At 40.4% G+C, this 20,721-nt stretch overlaps 1 protein-coding gene across 5 annotated transcripts in view; it reads left to right on the forward strand.

Annotated features, from left to right (window-relative positions):
• Positions 1-3,123: 3,123 nt before the first annotated feature.
• Aoah (acyloxyacyl hydrolase) overlaps positions 3,124-20,721 on the forward strand; it is a 199,903-nt gene continuing 182,305 nt past the window's right edge. Inside the window, exon 1 of one of the 5 annotated variants that reach the window (XM_063233961.1) lies at positions 3,124-3,570. In XM_063233961.1, coding sequence (XP_063090031.1) covers positions 3,444-3,570 — 127 coding nt within the window. In that variant the 5' untranslated portion in view covers positions 3,124-3,443. The remainder of the gene's footprint in view (positions 3,571-20,721) is intronic. The other 4 variants (XM_063233963.1, XM_063233962.1, XM_063233964.1 and 1 more) reach the window with 4 other exon arrangements.

Here is a 20,721-nt window from a genome sequence, read left to right on the forward strand (position 1 = left end):
ATCTGACCAGAGTTAATGACAAATACATGACCTGAGACATTTCTCATTGTCAGCCTTAAATTTATCTAGCATCTACTGTTAATGCTTCTCCACTCATGTTGTCTGTTTAATCCTTACAGAATCCTATACTATTGGCATTATATCCTTCATTTTACAAATAAACTGATAATCAGAGCAGGAGAGCAGGTTGCCCACAGCACGTAGGTACTAAGCAGTAAAGCCGCAACCGCCATACGGTTTCCCCATCCTGACCCAGGACTTCTTTTAAGTAACTCACGTGCTTGTTGGTCATGGGCTAATTGGCCACTTCCTCAGCAGAAAGCTGAGGTTCGAGAGGCAGCACAAGGGGGTTAGAATAAGGAAGCGTGCAACGGATCTGTATTAGGAGGCTGTAAGGACCAAACAAAGACTTCAGCAAGCCAGGAGTAGAGAGAGGGCAGCATGAACCTGGCCATCAGAAAGAGGACAAAAGCAGGACATAGTGCCTTTGTCACCGGCTTATATTGTATCTTCTGTCACCCAGGCCTTTTCCTGCTCCTTTATTCTTTTCTGATTAAGGAACTTGCTGTGAATGAGATGGCCGAAGCCAATGCAAGTCAAAAAGTAATCAGGAAGCAGGTGTATTCACACAGATCCAGCCAGACCACAGGGCCAGTGTGGAGAGGCTATCAATCATCGGCCCCCTGCAGCAAAGAGAAAGGTTGTGGCTTGAGCTGGGGCTCTTTGAATGAAGCAACAAAAATGCTTCAAGACAAAAATCTTCCCAAGAATAGATTTTTAAGAAAATCAAAATTGGAGCCTGTGGGAGTAAGGGTCCCGTGGGGATATCATACAGAGTCCGACACGTTGTCCCAAACCCAGGTGGGTCCAAGCCTTCCAGCAGGGTATTTAGAGATCCTGAGTCATTGGCAGTCATTGTATTCATGAACAGAGGCAGCTTCACCGGAAGAAATGGCACCAACCAACCCGAGAGACAGGGAACCCATGCAAATGCGGCAAGAGCAGGGTGGTGAGTGGACTGAGGTTTTGTCAGTAGTCCAGTCCAGTGCACCACACTGGACCTTCAGCCTTAGTTGGCAAAACCATGTCCTTGACTCTTGGCTGCTCTTCTGACCTTGCCAAGTAGAACTGCACCCTCCGAGCATGGGAAGCATTTCCATTAACTGAAACCCACGGTGTCAGGCATTATGCCAGCGCATGCTATGAAGCAGATCATCTCACCTCCTTTCCCAGTGGAAGACTCTCACCCCCAGACGTGGCAAGGAGTCTACTCAGCTAAGTCAGGGGTACTCATTATGGGAGTTCCAAAATCAGAGCACAGCAGATATTCTCAGAGATCATCCTCCCTAGGATGACTCTGGGTGACACTGCCTGGTTCACATATACAGGACCAACATCATAAACTTGGGCACAGACTTATACTAAGAAATCCTCCCCACCCCAAGATTTCCTGGACCTGCTCACAGCTCTACATTCACAGCAGGGAGTCCTCAGGGGACCTTGAGACTGGACTGAATGGTCTTCCATGAACCCTCAAAAGATTCCTCATCAATCTCTGAGTTAAATGAATCAGATTGTGTGTGGCTGGAGCTTTACCAGGAACAGAGAAAGAACTCAATCAATACCATCCTTTTGTACCCACAGCATCTCCCCACACATTACAACTTGTCCTGCAACCCCCATGTTCTCAGTCTTCTCTGGAAGAGCATCAGTGCCGTCACACCCTTACTGGGAAATACCTGGAGCTTTGATTTATAAGTTTGAATTTCTTGTCAGATACATTGCTTTGTCATTTGATATGTCACCCACCTGAGTCTTTCTAGCATCCCTATTAACATCATTAGCCCACAAAAGGAGAAAATCAACACGAGAACATTTATGTTCCTCAGAGGTAAAGGGTAGATTCGTAGCTAAACAGGAGCCTTTCTGTCTTCATCACGCCACTATCCAATTTCCCCCGGAAGCCTCGGGAACTTCAAAGTCTAGGCCCCACCCCTGTCATGGTCCTAGTGACTCTCAAAGTTTCCTTTGGTCACAGGGTCAAGATCGGAAGCAGCAGCATCTTTGCCTCAGCGGAAGTCACAGGTCTGCCGATAGCCAAGGACATTCAAATACCCATGGCACCTGTTAGTTCAACCAGTGTTGGGCTTGAGTGAGAGAAACACCCACATGTGTGATTCTTAGCTGCAGGTTTGAGAATTTTAGCCACATTACCTTTGCAAGATGAATGCCTCTCTAAAAATTCTTCAAACCACAAAAAGCTGGAATGTCACACACTCTGGAAAGGATACAGTTCTAGAACTTTATCTGCTGTTTAAATTTCCAGTCTTTCAAGAAAGGCTGCCAATTTAGATAGCTTCCATAATATGTCACAGTCTGTAATAAGCTTTCCTTGAGGCCTAAACAGAGACAGAAAGAATCGCATGATCTCTTATCTAGTCCATGGCACTTTGGCCCTGTCCTCTGGTCTTGTCTGACCATGCACGTGACTTTGCTGTAGCTTATTTTAGAACAAAGCATTCAGATTAAATGCCTTTTCTTTCTCTATGATCTTTTACAGGATTTTTTTTCTTCCCTGTGAAAAATGGTGTTTTATTGTCACCTTCAAAGCAGAAAAGCAGCCTCTTAGAGATGGACAAATCACCCACAGGTAGAAAATGTAAACACACTTTGAAATCCTGGGGATAAAGATGTGGCCCACTCCCTTTAAAGTAAGTATGAGCTGGCTAATTCTAACCAATTTTGATTCTTCTTTCAGCTAAGATCCAATTCTGCTGATTGCCCTTACACTCTGCATACCAAAAGAAAGACATTGGCAGAACTGGACCCTTTCAGGAGTAAGCCAACTTCTCTGGTGTCACATAGCTACTCATCTTCAATATTCCTTAGCAACAAAACAAGAAGACTGGCCTCACCACAGAAAGTCCTTTAAAACAAACCTATGTTGTGAGTATAAAGCAGTATAATTTCTACACTCTGTGGGCTCTGTGATCACACCGCTGAAAGAATATGTGTTGGTGGTTTGCTTTTCTTTTTGTCAGTTTTAGTTTTACCTTAGTTTTGTTTTGCAAGAGTGAGAGGGGAAGAGCCCTCTAAGCAGCCCTGCAGAATGAGCCCTGCATTTTATGGTCACTGACTTCATCTGGGGAGGCCGGAAATGCTGTTGCTACCCCGTGAAACCGGCTTTCCTTTGTCCTGCAGTTTTTAACTTAGATCTGCACGCTGAAGATTCCCTCCAGCTCCTCCCAGCCCTGGACTTTGTGCCTCTCTCCGATTACTGATTGTGGGTCTGTGAGTGTTCCTGTGGGTTTTTATTTGTTCACACTTACTGAAAAGTATGTGTGTGTGACAAAGAGGAAGAGAGCTGGGCAGGCTTTTCTGGTCCGTATCCCTCAGTTGGCTGCCTCTACAGTCAAGTGGTGACTCCAGTGGAGAGCTTGGAGATGAAGGTCCCATGCAGAATCCTTGCAGTGGCTCCTCTGTTCCTGCTCCTCCTCTTTTGCTCCTGGGCCTCTCCAGCTCCCGATGACCAGTTCAGCATGGGTCACTCCAAAAGGCACCAGTGTATAGGTATGTACTTTTGTGTTTTTTGATGTGGACATAATAATCAGGTCTAATACTTTGCTTGCACAACAGACCACATACCTAATGACTTGCGTGGCTGTGAAATTCCAAGGTACCAGTAAACACACAGACATTGATAATTTTTGAGTCTTGGGGTAAGGATTCACAGACTATGCATATAGGTATATAGACAGATGTAGGATGTGCAGTTGCTAGTCTGATAAGCCAGAAAAATTTTCTACTTCATTGATGGGTGATATTTGTTTCTCTTAAGTAAAGAGTTGTAAGAGCCTGAAATTCTTAACTCCTTTTTGGCACCTTGCCTACTTCTCCTCCTCTTGCCCATCTCTTACTGGTTATGAAGTCTTGAATTAGTGATTAACTTTCCCATTGCCTTTGTGTCTTCACCAGTGAAACAGGGTAATAATCCCTACTTCACAGAGAGGCTGTGAGAACTCAGGTCACACATGTAAATGTGTGCTATTTGACCATTGTATGGATTCAGCCATCTCAGCTTTCATCATTGTTTCAGGGAGTCCAGACTTTGTGGTCAGCTGAAAACTGACTGACTTATCACTGGTTTATTTCCACATTGTTTTTGGTTTGCATTTGGTTTGACTTTTTGGTTTCTTCTGGAAGTGAGTCAGAAGTAACATAAGACCTTTGATATTCATATTGTACCTGGAACGTTCATAGCTGTGGTGGCCATTTAGATGGGACAACCCATGAAGCCACACCCACTTTGAAGTGAGTAGCAATTGTTCAGTCAGTAGCAACCGGGTGGCAAGTGTTCAAAATAGGATTCTAGTTTGAGAACCCAGAAAAAGAAATTGAGGGGTAATATGGTAGCCATACGCTATACAAGGGAAATCTTGACAGATAGTCTAACACTTAGGAATGATTTCTGGAAATGGTATGGAAAAATATTTGAATTAGTCCTACTTTCTAAAACCATGACCTCGTGGTTTTAACCACATTAAAGAATATACCCAAGCTTTTAAGTTTATGACCTAAAGATCTCGATTCCTTGCAAATCTATTGTCCAGAGATCAAAAAGCAGAAGTTGAAGCTACCTCTGCTCTGTGCCAGGGAAGTCACTCTGTCTCTGCATTTGGTGTTTTTATATATTATTTACTGCCATCCATTTTCTCAAAACAAAATCCTGAAACTTGTCAGATGCAAATATACTTAAGAAAGGCTTGAGTGAGATCAGTTCTACTTCTAGGCTGGTTGCAAATCAAATGTTTGGATTTAGGCAAGTTACCTACCTTGGGCCTTCACCTGGATCAAATGGACTCAAGATACTCATTCCCTTCCCTGCCCCACTCCAGTAAGGCCACAGAATGTTAGAAGGAGGTAGTGAGGGGATTCCTGGATGAGGTTGTTCTGGTTCCATTAAAATTCATCTATTATTTATTATTTGTGGTTGAGGAATCTGTTCAGAACCTGACTGGTGATATTTCTGCTCCCTGTAGGAATGACTGAGGTGACCAGATAGGATTTGGATGGTGGCTTGATGGGTCCAAGGCAGCTTCACGTACACATGCAGCGCCTTGGGGATGGGGGATGGCTCACCTGGAGAGGTCCATTTCTGCACATGGCAGTGTCATGGTGGTAGAACTTCTTGCATGACAGTTCAGAAGTCCCACAGGCAGAATTCAAAAGACAGGGCCTAGAAGCTTCCCAACCCTCAGATCTTGGGTCTGGAAATGGCACACAGCATCATTCCTGCCTACCCGTTTCTACTCAACTTCTTGCGAACTCGGCCTGTGTGACTTGGTCATTTGTCATTGTAACCAGAAAGATGCACGTGAGATGATTCATTCAGCAAATGACATTTGCTGAGTACTGGCCATGTACCCGGAGGGCTGCTGAAAGGGCTCCCTGCCTGATGTTGGTTAGGTGTGGAAATGGACATTTATGAGGAGGGGGTTTTCCTGAAGTGCCCACAGCCAAAAGACCAGTAAGAAAGAGAAAGTGGTAGGAGGAGACCTGAGCCAGAGCCTCAAACCAGGACCATTGTACAGTGAGCACTGGCACTCGGAGGGTCCCTTGAACCTGCCCTGAGGTGAGCCAGCCCGAGCCAGGCCACACTGTGGCCACCAATGAGAACTGACTGCAGCAGAGGTGCCTTAACTGAGACATTTCTTGGGACAAATGCTCCATTATCTGTAAGATCAACACTCCAAGAAGCTAAGGGGAGCCAATGCCTCTGAATGGGAGCCTGGGGTGTCCTTCCATGGAGCTATGTGTGGGAAATGTCCTAGGAAGCACAACGGAAGCTGGCTCGCAGCCAGTGGTTAGAGGAAGAACTTCAGGGCAGAGGCAGGAGAAGAGATGAAATCATGGGTGGGGCTTTGCTAATTCAATAAAATAGGATTTTATGCCTTCACACCCAGCTGCAAGAAGGATCCCCAAACCTTTCCATACACTCCCTCATCACCTGCTACCTCTGTTGCCACCATAGGCCAAGGCTGGTGCTCTGAGCCAATGTCACAAGATTAATAATTTCTACTTTAATAATACACGCCTTTAGGAAAGTCATTGTCTGGTTTTGAGAAAAATAAAAACCTGGAGACTGGTTAAGATTATGGTCCTTTAAATGAGGAATGAACTGGGCACTTAGCAGAGGTGATAAGATGCCCTTGTCAGCTCCCTGTATGTAGCAACACTAACAGCAGAGGTGCAGAGAACCATGCAGAATGGGTCAAAGGCACTCAGCACAGAGACAGACAGCAGAGGGCAGAATGCCTGTGTTCACCGCAGGAAGGAGGAATTATAACCTGAGTGAAGTGAGAGGATTATGTTGAAATTTCAGAATTTTTGGAAATAGTTCTACACAAAGATGGCTGATATAGAAGAAGCACCAGTTACCTCAGATTCTCTGCACCAGCTACCTCCTTCCTGACAGATTCTGGCCAACACAACCTTGCTGAGAGAAGTTGGCCAGCCAGTTGAATGTCAGTCAACCCCATTGGGCAAGAAGGACTTGACCTTATTAGATATCTTCTATCTTTTGGTGGCTGTACTTGTATAAAGTTTTAACTGGGTCACAGAGTACATTTCTTCCTTGGTTAACATCATAATAAAATACTATGTCCACCTTCCCAACATGCGAAAGTGACTTCTTTCCTATTTTACATGGAGTTCCATTTTGACTTAGTTGAGTTCCATCCATTTCTGTGCAAATGAGTATTCATACGTGCTTCTTACCTATAAGGCTTGTTTAGCTGTTAGTTCATCAGCCTATTTGCAGCTCCCAGTATCTCTCCATGGGGTGTTAACCATCCATGTTTTTATGGAGCTTAATCTGGAATAATTGGAGTGATGCTTTCAGAAAATAATTATTATATCTAAGAGATCTTCAACCATGTAAATTAAATTGTTATATCAAAAACTACTAGACATATTAGCATTTACTGAGCATTTGCTATGTGATGAATAATTTTCATAGGGTTTATGTGTATTAATTCATTTAATCATCCTAATGACCTCATGGAGTACAATTAGCAGATAAGCAAATTTGAAACAGAGAAGTAGTAACTTGTTCAAGGTTACACAGGTAGTTAAAACTTGGCTTTTTATTCCTCACTGTCATTCTAACTGCATCATTTTTGATGCAATTAAGTCAGGCTAATACAGTTATTCATCACACTTTTTATAATACCTGCTTTATTGAGGTGCAATTTACATACTATGAAGTTCACCCTTTTAAAGTATAAAATGAAGTGGCTTTTAGTATATTCGTGCATTGGGTATCCATGGTCAGTATCTAATTTCAGAACATTTCACCACCCCAAAGAGAAAGCCATTGCTCATTAAAAGTTGTTCCACATATTTTTCTCTCTATGGTGCCTAGAAATCACTGCCTATTCCTTTTCTTTTGAGCAGTTTATGCAGTTGCAATAATGTGATATGTGGTCTTTTGCTACATGCTTCTTTGACTTAACCTAATGTTTTAAAGGCTGTTTTATTTTATAGCATCTACCAATTTCATTTTTTTTCTTATGACTGAATGACACTCCATTGTAAGGATATACCTCATTTTCTGTATTTATTGGTACATGTTTATGATACATAATAATTGCACTTGTCTTGGAGAATTGGTACATATACATATCACATCTTAATCATTTATTTCCTCTTCCCCTTTATACTATCTATCCAATTTTATTTATCTATTCATTATTTATGGACATTTGAGTTGTTCTTACTTCTCAGTTAGTGTGAGTAATATCCCTGTGAACATTTATAGGCAAATTTTCATGTGGACTGCGTTTCTGTTTCTCTTGGTTGCATAACTAAGAGTGGAAATTCTAGAACTTAGGCTAACTTGACCTTTAACACTATAAAAAAGTTTTCCAGAGCACATGCATTGTTTTACATTTCTACCAGTTGTGTAGGAAGAGCATGACTTCTCCACCTTTTCACCAGTACCTGTTATTATCTTTCTTTTTATAGCCATAGTAGCTGATATGGAATGAAATATTTGTGACTTTGATTTGTTCTCAAATGCTAATAATGTGGAATATTTTTCATGTGCTTTTTGCCCAGTTCTATATCTTCTTCGAAGAAATATCAGATGTGATCTGGCATGCTCAGGGTGACATAACTGTACACTGAAGAAACATTAATTCAAGTCTTTAGCCCATTTTTATATTGGTAGGTTTATAATTCTATTGTAAATTTTAAAATATATTCTAGATAAAAGTCCTCTATCAAATTATGATTTACAAATACTTTCTCCAATTCTTTGGACTTTTCTCCACTTTCATAATGGCATCTTCCCAAAAGGAAACATCTTTTTGATGAAGTTCTATTTACTTATTTATTCTTTGACTTGAGCATTATATTTAAGATCAATGTTTTTAAACTTATTTTTCTCTTGTCTTATGTCCATTTGTTTATCTTATTTCCCAGACACCCAGCTCCTAACTACCATATTGGCAACTAGAAGTGTGATCTATAGGATTGTAATTAAGAGGAATTAAATTGAAAGTATGAACATAGCTCACTTGTAGAGTGCATGCTTAGGGTGTGACAAGCCCTGATTCAATCCCTACACCTAAACAAATAAATAAGGAATCAAAATGAGTGAAGCTAAGCAAATAAATAAATAAATGGAGAGAGAGAGGGAGAGAGAGAGAGAGAGAGAGAGAGAGAGAGAGAGAGAGAGAAACTTTCTTACATAAATCTGAAGAATGGAATTCAGAACCTAAAGACAGAAAATCAGTCAGATCTAAAATCAAACCAAGTGCCAAAAAATGATGACTGCCAGGACCCCTGGGAACCTCTCTCCTGGCCTCTCGCTGCTGGTTCTACTGCTGTCTACAGATGAGCTGTGCTTGTTGCTCTCAGCCCTTTGGCTGACTTCTGGCCCCTGTGGCCCTGGGTTTGCATGGGATTGCAAAGCCCACACAGAGATGGTGCCTCCTTCAGACTTCCATCCCAAATTCCCAGCACAGAGACCCAGAGCTAAGTCTTTAGATCACTGAACAGGAGGAGGTGGGAGTGAGGTGAGCTCAAAGTGCCTATATGGCTCCCTGAATGGAGGGGAGGGGTGCTGGCACTGAAGAGATTGAGATACTCCAATGGGAGCCACCATTGAAGTTTCCAAGCTATTAGGCCAAAATCTCATTACAACCCCATCTCCACTTGCAGTGACAAGGAACTTCGTGGTGGGGAACCAAGCAGTAGACCTTAGAACATAGATTTCAATAGATTCCAAAATCAGAACTAAGTGGTTAGAAGCCCTAGGGACCCCTTCCTCAATTTCCACTATTTGTTAACATTGAGCCAGTCACCCCCATTGATCACTAGGAACTGCTGATTCCTCTACGCTTAGGCAGGCTCTACATTTCTGCCACTTTCCAAATCTGGTAGAATCAATGATAAGTCAGATTCAATATTGTAAAACATCATTTTCTTTATATGGATGATTTAGAAGGGAAATAATTCTTATGTTCTCGATCACTGGTATTTAAATCAATTCATTGAATTTTGGGCTTTTTTCAAAAGCATTTTTTAATACTCAGGAAGCTTTTAGAGAATTAAAAACCTACTTTCCCCCTCATTTGTATTATACAATAAAATGCCTTCGGAGGCAGGTTATCACCCTCCCCCTGCCACAAACCCCACAGAGTGGTCAGAGATCACTGTGGTTCGAATGACAAAGAAACAAAGGTATCCTATGGATTTGCCAACCTGCACAGGACAGATTTAGACAGAGCCAGCAGAGAAGGTTACAAATTTATGATCAGGATCTAGACACACACAAATTCTACTTTCTATTTTTTTCTCTGTAGCTGAGCACTTATTCAGAAGACAAAACATTGCCATTGATGTGTTTAAATTTAGTTTCCTCTGGGTAACTCAGATTGTCCTCTTCGGTCCCCTCCGAGGATTGATCTGTCCTCAGAGAATCCCTAGCATCACCCTGACAGTCACAGTTCTCAGCCATCAGGGTGGCTGTGTCCTTGACCCCCAGAGCTCCTGTGATTGTGGTTAAGATGTCCTGGCTGGTGGACCTTTTGGTCACATCCAACACAGCACTGTGGATGGTCCTCTCCACCCCTCTAGCCTTCTCTCTCACTTCCATGCTAGGGTCTTGCAGACCCTGGAGTTCTGTCTAGCTGGACCCACCCAGGCTCCCAGACTGACCTCTCTACTTACTCTTCACATTGGCAGTGTCCTTAGACACTTTTTTCTCTGTAGTCCTCTGTCCTTATTTTGATATTGAAATTGAATGCAATCCAACCTTAGCACAACTGTTAGTTTTCTGATCATCTGCCTTTCTTTTCTGCAATAATTCTGGGTTTAAAAGAAAGCTCACAAAGATTCTACAGAAAGGAGATGAGTTTTCCTCAACTTTGGGGAAAGATTGTACTGTGAATAAAAACCGAAAGCATACAAGATGACAGCATGCTATACTGCAAGAAGAAAGTGAATATTTTCTTTTTGTAAATGTGCTATAGGAAAGAGAAAAATGTACCATGGAAAAGAGAAAACCATACCAGGGGAAACAGCACTGAGCATAACGAAGTCCAAATTATGTTATAATGTGCCCATCACTATTTATATAGCTATCTTCCTAGATAGAATGGACAACGAAATATGATTATATGGCTATCTGGGATTGCTGAAGTCACTAGCAATTTTCTTTTCAGTGCTTTTCTGAATTTTCCACATTTTTTATGGGAGCAAGGCATGATTAAATCAGGACTCTGAACCCTGATTCTGTCACTCAGAGTGAATATGATATTGGGGACTACCTCCACCTTCTGGATTTCTCTTCCCTCATCTGTAAAATGAGAATTACACAGAGCAAAACAGAGGGATAAACATGAGAGTACACTTGGCACACTGAGACCTGTCCTGGATACACTATAAATACTCAAAAAAGGATTGTGATTATCTATTCTTTTAGAAATCAGCAAAGAAACGTTTGGGAATGGTGCCTTAGATGTCCTAAATTAAACCCATTATAAAGCAAAGAGTCTTGATTAACTGCATGATTACACACCAATCTATACCTTATAAAAATACAAATCCTCAAACTTGAGATGTCTTGAAGGAAAATTCATTTATAAAGAAAGATTTCACACTGTGTGCGCTTTCCCCTGCAGTAATAAATTGTCATACACTTATCAGCTTTTAATCAACACAAATTCATCACCTCAGTCTCTACACAGCACATGTCTGGACATAACATAATTGGGTTCTAGGTTCAGGTTTTCCAAGGTTGAAATCAAGATGTCAGCCGGAGCTGCTGTTTGATTTAGGACTTGGGTTCCCTCCCAAGTTCAGTGATTATAGAATTCAGTTGCTCACCATTGTGGGAGTGAGGTCCCATTTGCTTGCTATATGTCAGCCAGAGACCACTCTTCATGACTAGAGGCTGACTCTGCAGAGGAAGTTAGCAACATGGTTATTTCTTTTAGCTCAGCACCAGCCAGAGAAAACTACAGCTAATGTGCTCCTTTGATTAGGTTGAGTCCACCCATGAAAACCTTGATTAGCTCAAAGTAAACTGATGAAAAATTCTTCATTACTCATGTAAACTCCTTGGTCATTGTCACAGAACAGAGCATCATCATGGAACATATAGCTCAGCATAGTCACAAGTCCTGCCCTCACCCTGACACATAAACCAGGAAGCAGAAATCTTGGAATTCCACTTGCCACCCATGGAAATGCTCATAACAAAAAGAAAAAATGGTCAGATGAAACACTGTGATAATAAAAAGAAACTTTGTGTGGCTTAGCCCTATAGTGCTTCACATGAAAAACATTAATACACAATAGCAATTAATACATAAAGAATAAATGGCAGACCAAGTTTTTTGGATTTGAATTTTTTGTTTTTTACTTTATAATTTTTTATATGCAAGCATTTCCTCGTGGACTTCTTTCCCTATGAACTAGTTTTTCAGTTCTAGGGGAGAAAAAGCCAAATTCTGATCTGAAACTTTCTCCCCTATATAAATCGAGAGTGATGGACACATTATGACATAATTTCGAATTTGTTATGCTGTTTCCCATGGTATGGTTTTCTCTTTCCTATAGCACATTTACAAAAAATCCATCTTTTACAATTTAACAGTATGAACGAAAATTGACCTTTATTTTATAAACTTTAGTCAAATTGCTTCAACTCACATGAGTGAGTGTAAGAGGGATTTCTGAGTATAATGGTGGGAAGGATTGGGAGATTCCTCTACAAAAGATCAGGGATAAAACTGGGGAAATGATCAGAAGCAGCATTATAGGGCACTAGAAAGTACCAGCGGAACATAAGGAGTGGAGAAATGTTTGCTGAATGCTTGAAGTTCCAGAACAGAGCGATGTAATGGTTTTCTTGCCTCATGCTTCTCTATCTATCCAGTGCTCAGCTTAGTGAAATCAGTTTTAGCATTGTGGAACTGGCTACCAAAAAATCCTATCTACTGCCAATTAAATGGGCTTAATTTGACCAGAGGAAGATCTCTCTTCCTCCTCTCATAAAGCCACTAGTTACATCATAGGTCCCCACCCTCCAGACCTCATCTAATCCTAACCATCTCCCTAAAACTTCATCCCCAAATAACATTAACATGAATTTGGGGATTATGTTTCTAACACATGAAACACATTCAAACCATAGCACATACAAAATTCAATTTCAGTACATGTTTTTATATTAAGTTTTTAAGGACTGAAATTAAGAACATTCACAGTATAATAAAGGTACTTAAGAATAAGTTTGACAGCAGGAATGGGATTATCCCTACCCAGAAAACAACAAGACATTGCTTAGAGAAATCAAAGAAAGCTTTACAGAAATGGAAAGATGTATTTTGTCAATGGCTTAGAAGATCATTAGTGCTAAAATGATAATACTCCAAAATCAGTCTGTAAACACAATTCTAACCAAAAGCCTACTATGCTTTTTTTTTCTCCTTAGAGGAAGAGAAATTGGCAAGATGATTCCAAAAGTTATACAAAAAAAAAAGTGAGAAGAAACCAGAACAGCCGACACTGTTAGAGGGGTTAAACAATCTGACTTCAAAATTTACTATTACTGTAATTAAACGCTGTAGTATTGACACAAACCTTGTTATGGGAAATAGAAAGGTCAGAAATAAAAGCACCAATTTACAGGCATTTGATTTTTGAAGGTTCCTACATGTTTTAGTGAGGGCAGGGAAGTTTCAGAGCAGATATTGAAATAATGGAATATCTGTAACGGGTGTGGGTGGGTGTTGCTTAGACTTATTTCAACACACAAACACAACTGTGATCTCAGTGTAATCATACACCTAAATGCAAGAGCAATAGCCATCAAGATTCTCATGAAACACCTTTGTGATATGGGAATCAAGCAAAGATTCTTAGATAGGACATAAGAAATTAAAACTGATCATTGTGCTTTATCAAACTTAAACACTTCTACTCGGCAGAAAGCATTATTAGAAAATGGAAAGATTAGCTCCATGCTGGGAGGCAATATTTACAAATCATATAGATGATAGTATGACAATGATTACTTAATTAACATGATCAACACTTTTTACTTTCCAAAGGCAATGTCTTAATATGTGCACAAGGCACTTAAAAGAACATAAATTTTACAGTAAAATAGATCTGGATTTGAATCACCGGTTAGCCACTGCTTACCTGAAAGGCTTTTGGCATATTGTTTAATTAACTTCTTAAAATATGAAACACCAATCTTCTAGTATGTTTTAAAGATTAAGTGAGGTAGAGTGTATAAGTCCTGGCAGAGACCCTAAAAGCAAGAAGATATTTCTAGACAATGTTATTTTATATATTTTCCTAAAATGTATTTTGGTAGAAGATAGCTATTTAAACATTACTCAGTAAGAAATATTTGATGGAAAAGAATAAGAGATATTATTGTAGCCATCGTTGATTTTCCTATTGTCTGGTTTTGAAGGCCAGTAATGCTTTCATTCTTTTGTTTTGATCAGTTTTATACTGTTTTGCTTTGTTTGAATTCATTGTATTTGAAGGTATGGACAGCTATTTCGGGGAGAATAGGAAACACTGTGGCAACCATTGTTGACTTCTGGTTGTCTTGTTTGGAAATGCTGTGTTGCTTGCATTGTTTTGTTCCGATCTGCTTTGTTCTGTTTTGTTTTGTTTTACTCTCTTTAAAATGAAAAAGAAATTATTTGATGAATGAATTTTTTTCTTATTATAAAAGACACATGGTCTTCACAGTGATTTTAGATCTGAGTTTTTTTCTTTTTGCGATACTACAGAGATAACCAAGGACCTTGACACTCAGCTACATTCTCAGCCCTTTGTAATTTTTATTTTGGGACAGGGTCTGCCTGAGTTGCTAAATCTCAATGGCTGGGTTCACACTTGCAATCCTCTTAACTCACGGAGTGCTGTGATTATAGGCACGCACTACCACCCCAGCCTAAATGAGTATTTTTAAAGAGTACAGTCAACTGTGATCTCAAAACCCAATAATCACTCTTGATATGTTGGTATATTTCCTCTCAGAATTGCTTAAGCATACATTTACTGGGTTTGGATCTTCTTGTACTATCTTGTTTTATTTCTAAATTTGGGTTGTTAAGTAGACAATCTAAAAGCAAATGCTATGTTTTTCTTTCAACAAAACAATTTATAAAAACCTTGGCAGCAATAAGCATTTGCAGGCAGATGCAAACTTTTCAAGTTAGCAAGGAGGCTTGGAGATAAAGACAGAACAATGTTGAACAGAACCTAAGATTATCTACCCATCTGTCCATCTATCTCCCTCCCTCCCTGCCCTTTATCTGTCTATCCTTCTTTCCATCCATCTGCTTACTCGTTCATCCACCCACCCACCCCTTTTCTATATATCTATCCATTCATCCACCCAGCAATAATCTGTACCTATGTTTATCTATCTTAAAATACAAATATTGAAATGAACTAAAAAATGAAGCTCTATGTTGCTTAAAGAAAAGTCTGGTTAATTTTTTAATGACAAGATCTGGCTTTGCCACTTAAAGATGAACTAAATCTGCAGCTTCAACATTTAAAGTATGCATTAAGATAAAAACCATTTTATGGGTTAAGGAAGTAACTATGTGGTAGAGAACCTGCCTACATATAAAAGTCCTGTGTTCAATCCCTAGCACCACAAAAAGAAAACAGATGAAAGTGTTTTGTTAAAAATACAGCAAAAATGAATATAAAACACAATTTGTAATTTCCAAATATCTCTTAGTATGAGGTTTCACAGGATCTAAGTGAACAAATGACACCCATAAGTAAAAGGCAAGCATTATTAAGTTTGGGGATATATTTACTTGAAATTGGGAAATGAAAGAATTCATTTATGTGTCTTATAAGTCCTTATAAAGTGAATTGCATACATACAGTCACACTAATTGGCCAAAAAAACATAAAACTCCTAAGACAATTGTACTAAATCAAGGTTTACTTTCAAGTACATTGTGCCTGTTGGATTACAGAAACTTTTTTCTTCTTGTCTGGTTTTTGACCTGATCTTTATTTATATACTGAGTTTCTCATATAAGAGAAACCATTCAATTTTTAAACTTGTGTGTGACTTACTTCACTTAATATTATGGTCTCAAGGTTCATCCATTTTCCTATAAATGACTTAAGATTATCCTTCTTTATTTCAGAGTAGTACTCAATTGTGTATAAGTACTACATTTTTGTCTTTTCCATGAATAAATGATATTCTTCAATAGATAGAGGTGCTAATTAAAAAGATCTAACCACTGCATTAAGTATGTACAACTAGAATAGAATTTTACCTTTATAATTTTCTAATCATCTGTCAGATTGTTAATACACAGTATTTATATAAGTTGGTTTTACTAAAAAACCAAAAATCTCTAGAATGATTTCGTTTTCGTTTTGAGACAGTCTCACTACACAGCCCAGGTTGATCTCCAAATTACCCCACCTCCACTTCCCAAGTGCTGGAACTACAGGACCCTGCCACCACCCCTAACCTAGGAGACACTTTTAATAGAGTGTTAAACTTATCAGAAATTTAAATTCCTATTCAAGCTTTTTACATAATTGTTAATGTTGAGAAGTATAACCACGTGCTCACTGAAAAATATACTACCTTGAATTCACTGTGTGTGACGATATGGACAACTAGTTTGAAGAAAACAAGAGACATTATAGTAACCACTGTTGATTTCCTGTTGTCTTGTTTTGAATCCTTTGATGCTTCCATTGTTTTGTTCTGACCCACTTTGTTTTATTCTCTTTAATAAAAAAATTTAAATATATTACCTTGAGATAAAATTACATGGTAGAAGAAATCAGGAAAATAGATTTTTCACTTAAATAGAAAGAATTCAATAAGAAAAAGTCTCAATGTGAGGTGAAGAGTTTGGTCCTACATATTTTTACATGAATGAGAGTAGGTATAAATCATAGTATTGACATGCTTTTGCATCTATGTAGAACATGAGTTAACAGTTCTATAACATTTGCAATCTTCCCCAACCATACCCTTTATAGCTATTTAAACTGATAATTCAAACTAATAGATAAATCATGCCAACAGCCTATATGCCCATGAACACATCAGTGGATAAAGAAAATATGGTATATATACACAATGGAATATTGCTCAGCTAGAGAGATGGGCAGAAGATCTAAGGAACAAAGTGGGTATGGTGGGGAAGGGAGGGGGAACAAAGCTGAGATGTCTATGCTCCACAGCATGACCTTTCACCTCTTCCTAGTCTGGATCCTATAACATCTCTCACCCTTCCTTTCCCACAAATCCTGAACCTGGCCTTGGCCAACTCTTTCCCTTTCTCACCTCCATGTCTTAAACCATGCTACTCTCTGTCCCTGCAAGGACTTTCCCCTTTTCTGATCAAAGAGGTCCTATCTGTTCCCAAGCAGAGAAGGTCATCCGTCCATCACAGCACTCATAGGCTGCTGTCTAGGTGGCTCAGGACTGTTGTGTTTAAACATTAGCCTCCATTACTGGTCTGTGGTTTCTCTTCCTCACCTTTGCATCCTCCAGCTAAGCACAGCTGCAGGGGCTGGTATTTGGTAAATGATTAACAAGACTGTGGTCTCTCATTTCCTTATGATTAAATTTCTAACTTCACCGCAGGTCACCCTATCTCTCCACACAGTCCTAATTGCTTCTCACAGCCTTGCCTGGGCTCTGTTTGCCCTCCAGTGTCTTCTGCCCTTGTCTTCACCATTAATTTTGCCTCTCCCTGATGCTGAAGCTGGGAGTTTGGAACTCACTGAGCATTTTCTCCTTCAAAACTGTAGTTTCCAAGTGGTGGTTAAGTGAGGCCATGGAGCCTAATCCAACCAAATCAGTTGAAAATCTGAGATATCTGAAGTGAAAGAAAACTCGGCCCCAGAACAGTAAAGGTGTGCTGGAAAAGCCACACATTTCACAAAGAAGGGCTTCTGAGTTTCTCTTTTCAAAGGTTTGTGGATGTGTGTTACCCTGGGAGCACTGCAGGTGGAAGAGGACACTTGTCAGATGCCTGCCCTGCAGCAAGGCCGAGAGCATCTTATGGGCTGTATCACGCTGGCCTCACAGCGCTGTGTCTCAGTCACCTCCATCCACATTCCAATCACGCACAAGCTGGTGACCACCGGCAGACACAGCTGAACCATTCTCCAGCACTGTCCTCTGGGCTTACTCTTGCTGCTGTGCTCATCTGGAGTGGTGGGGATGGGTGACCTGGACTGACCTCACTCACAAATCTGGCAGTTGGAAGACAATTGGCTGGAATGCTTCAGTTTCCCTTCATGGGGCGTCTAAAGATAGGCTCATGACTGTAATGTTAGGGTAGAATTAAAAGCTTCAAACCCCCCCTGAGTGCTGGTTCTGAACCCACACAGTTACTTCTGGCATATTTTGCTCAAAGCCGGTGATGTAGCCAGATTCAAGGGGCTGGGACAAGACGATGCCCCTTTTGTGAGAGGAGGTGCAAAATCCCTGTGGATAATTCTAATGCTCTGCACAGGAAGAATGAGCATCATATTCTGAGGATGGCAGAAGAGAGGGTCACAGATTAGCAATTCTGAAAAATGTTCCAAGCTCGTAAGGAAGAGGACCAGAATTCGAGCCCAGGTCTCTCTGATGACTACTTTCTGCTCAACACCATACCTCAGCAGCTCAGAAAGACTCACTGTTCTCCCTTCCATTCTCTTTCCTTCTCTTGCCCTGCTTCTCCCTGTCCATGTCTGGAATGAAACAGATGGATGCAGAAGGAAAAGGTACCCCATGATTCACAAGCAGAATGTGTGCCACCAGCTCTTCTCCTTACCTGGCTTCTTGGAGAAACAGGGCTTCCAATAGGTAACATTTAGGGGATTGTTACCATGCCTTTCTCATTTCCTTTTGTTTTCCCCAATACCATGTACAGGTCGCAGCCCCCTGCTCACGGCTGCATAAACTCAAGCTCAGTGAGACATACGCACTAAGCTTCCATGTGCTCATCTTTAAAATGAGATTAATTATTCCTACATCTCCAAGTGAGGTTTGATGAGAGAATAATATATGCAGAAACTCTTTGGAAACCATAGCACACAATCCAGCAAGGTGATGAATTATTTATGTCCCTTCTCAGGGTCAAAAAGGAAGCGCAGTCACGCAGACTGGCTCTGAGGACTACAGGTGCTTTAGAGGCTTGTGAAGTGTGGGAGTTGTACATGGCTCGCCACAGCTGCTGCGTTTCCAGTGGCACAGATAGGATTTTGATTCATTTCAAGAGTTCTGTCTCATTTCAAAAGGATTCCACTGTAGAGTCTGCAGCCGACCTGAGGTGGGTGGCCAGAAGCGGATCACCATGGCAGGTACTCATATTCAGGCCCATTTGCTTCTGTCCCTACATCATCAGGAGTGTCTGTTTCTATTACACTTATGATCTGCAGATGCCAGGTGAGAAGAGATTTGCCATATGTGAGATTTCAGGTGATGACTGCTGAGCAAAATATACAATTCTTGCTGCTTCCTCGCTTCCTGAAATGAATGACAGCCTGGACAAACTCCCTTCAACAGAGCCAGACCTTTTATTAGCAGCCAAAAATCATCTGAAGATGGAGGGACTGCTCAACCAATGTGTCTCTCCCGAGGAAAACATTTGTTAGCTTCTCAAGGCAGTGAAACCTCTTATTAGATACCACAGAAAAGTCAGTTCCTCCATTCTTGCTGCTAAAGGATCCAACACACTCCTCACTGTGGACCCTCCAATGACAATCCCACAAAAAGGGGAGTCGAGCTCACTAGAGCCGGGCGGAGATGGGCTCCCATCAAAGCTGAGCCCAACGTGGGCGTCCACAATTTCAAACCCAGTTACCTGCTTTCCTGCAGGGGTCTTTTGATCATAATAACTCTTCACCAGGTAAAGGGAGACTGGTAAGATTCACCTGGTCTTCAGAGGCAGCTGGCCTCTTTGTGGCTCCTTTTTATCTGCCTAATGATTTTCCAGTTTTAGCCAGCAGTGCAAGGTAACTGCAGTCCCAAGTCTTTGATGGGATTTCTCTGAGTAAAACTCGAAAAAAAAATGTAAGTACAAAGACACAGGTTGGTCTCCAGCAGACCAATTCTTTTTGCATTCATCCTTCTAAGCCATGGATTAAAACATGCAAATATGTGCTGTTCGAGTTAAGTTTCAGGGAAGGAAACTAGCCAGCCGAGTGTCGCTGGAATGGATAATCCTTAAGGTCAAATTCCAAGAGGCACATTCAGTGGCTCTGTTATTGCTCACCCAATATTCCTGCTACTCCAGATTAATTGTAGCTTCCCTGTTCTGGTATCTCATCCAGTCTGTGATGCCAATAATTATTATTTTTTAAACTACCATTTAGGCACTAAGAAGAAAGAAAATTTGCCACTTATTAAGTTGTGAAAATTATGGAGAAATGTGCCTAGCTCTTTCAGGCCACCAGATCTTGGAATAAATGCATGTTCTCTGACCCATTCTTCCAGTCTCTGAGAAATCTCTGTGCCAGATATTTGACGGACATTTACCATACAGTTTGTGTGCATTTGAGAAGCATGGTAGGAACTCCCTGCGGACAGGGGTTAGTTATATTCTGTTTGCCTGAAGTCGCCAAAGGCTAGCAGTTTCTTGGCAAGTTTCTTGAGACTGTTGATTCGATATGTGCTTCTTTCATTAAAAGAAACATTGGACGACTTTTCTGATATTCAGGCAATCTATATATGACGTTAGACCCTGAGAAGCAGAAAAGACAGAAACTGCCAGAGTTGCTCTAGCTACTCATGTAGTCTTACCTAGATTTTTCCATGGAAATCCAAGTCTTGGAGTTTCTTAGTTGGTTGGAATTTTTATTATAGCATAAATTTTGTTACCTGCCATTGGACTGCTCAGAGATTTTATGTCTCCTTGGCTCAGTTTTGGTAATTATAATGTGTCTAGTAATCTTTCTATTTCTTGAATATTATTCAATTTATTGAAGTATAATTTTTCAAAGTAGTTACTGATACTCTTCTGGATTTCCATGGTGACCATTGTCATTTCACCTTTTTTATTTCTAATTGCATTGATGTGAGTCTTCTCTTTCCTTATTTTGGTAAGTTGGGTTAAAAGATTGTCTATTTTGATTATTCTTTTAAAGAACTACTTCTATTATTCACTGATTATTTGTAATTTTTAGTCT

Source organism: Cavia porcellus, unplaced genomic scaffold (assembly GCF_034190915.1).
Source record: "Cavia porcellus strain 051 isolate PalLab524CR breed Dunkin Hartley unplaced genomic scaffold, mCavPor4.1 scaffold_23, whole genome shotgun sequence".
Lineage (NCBI taxonomy): Eukaryota > Metazoa > Chordata > Mammalia > Rodentia > Caviidae > Cavia > Cavia porcellus.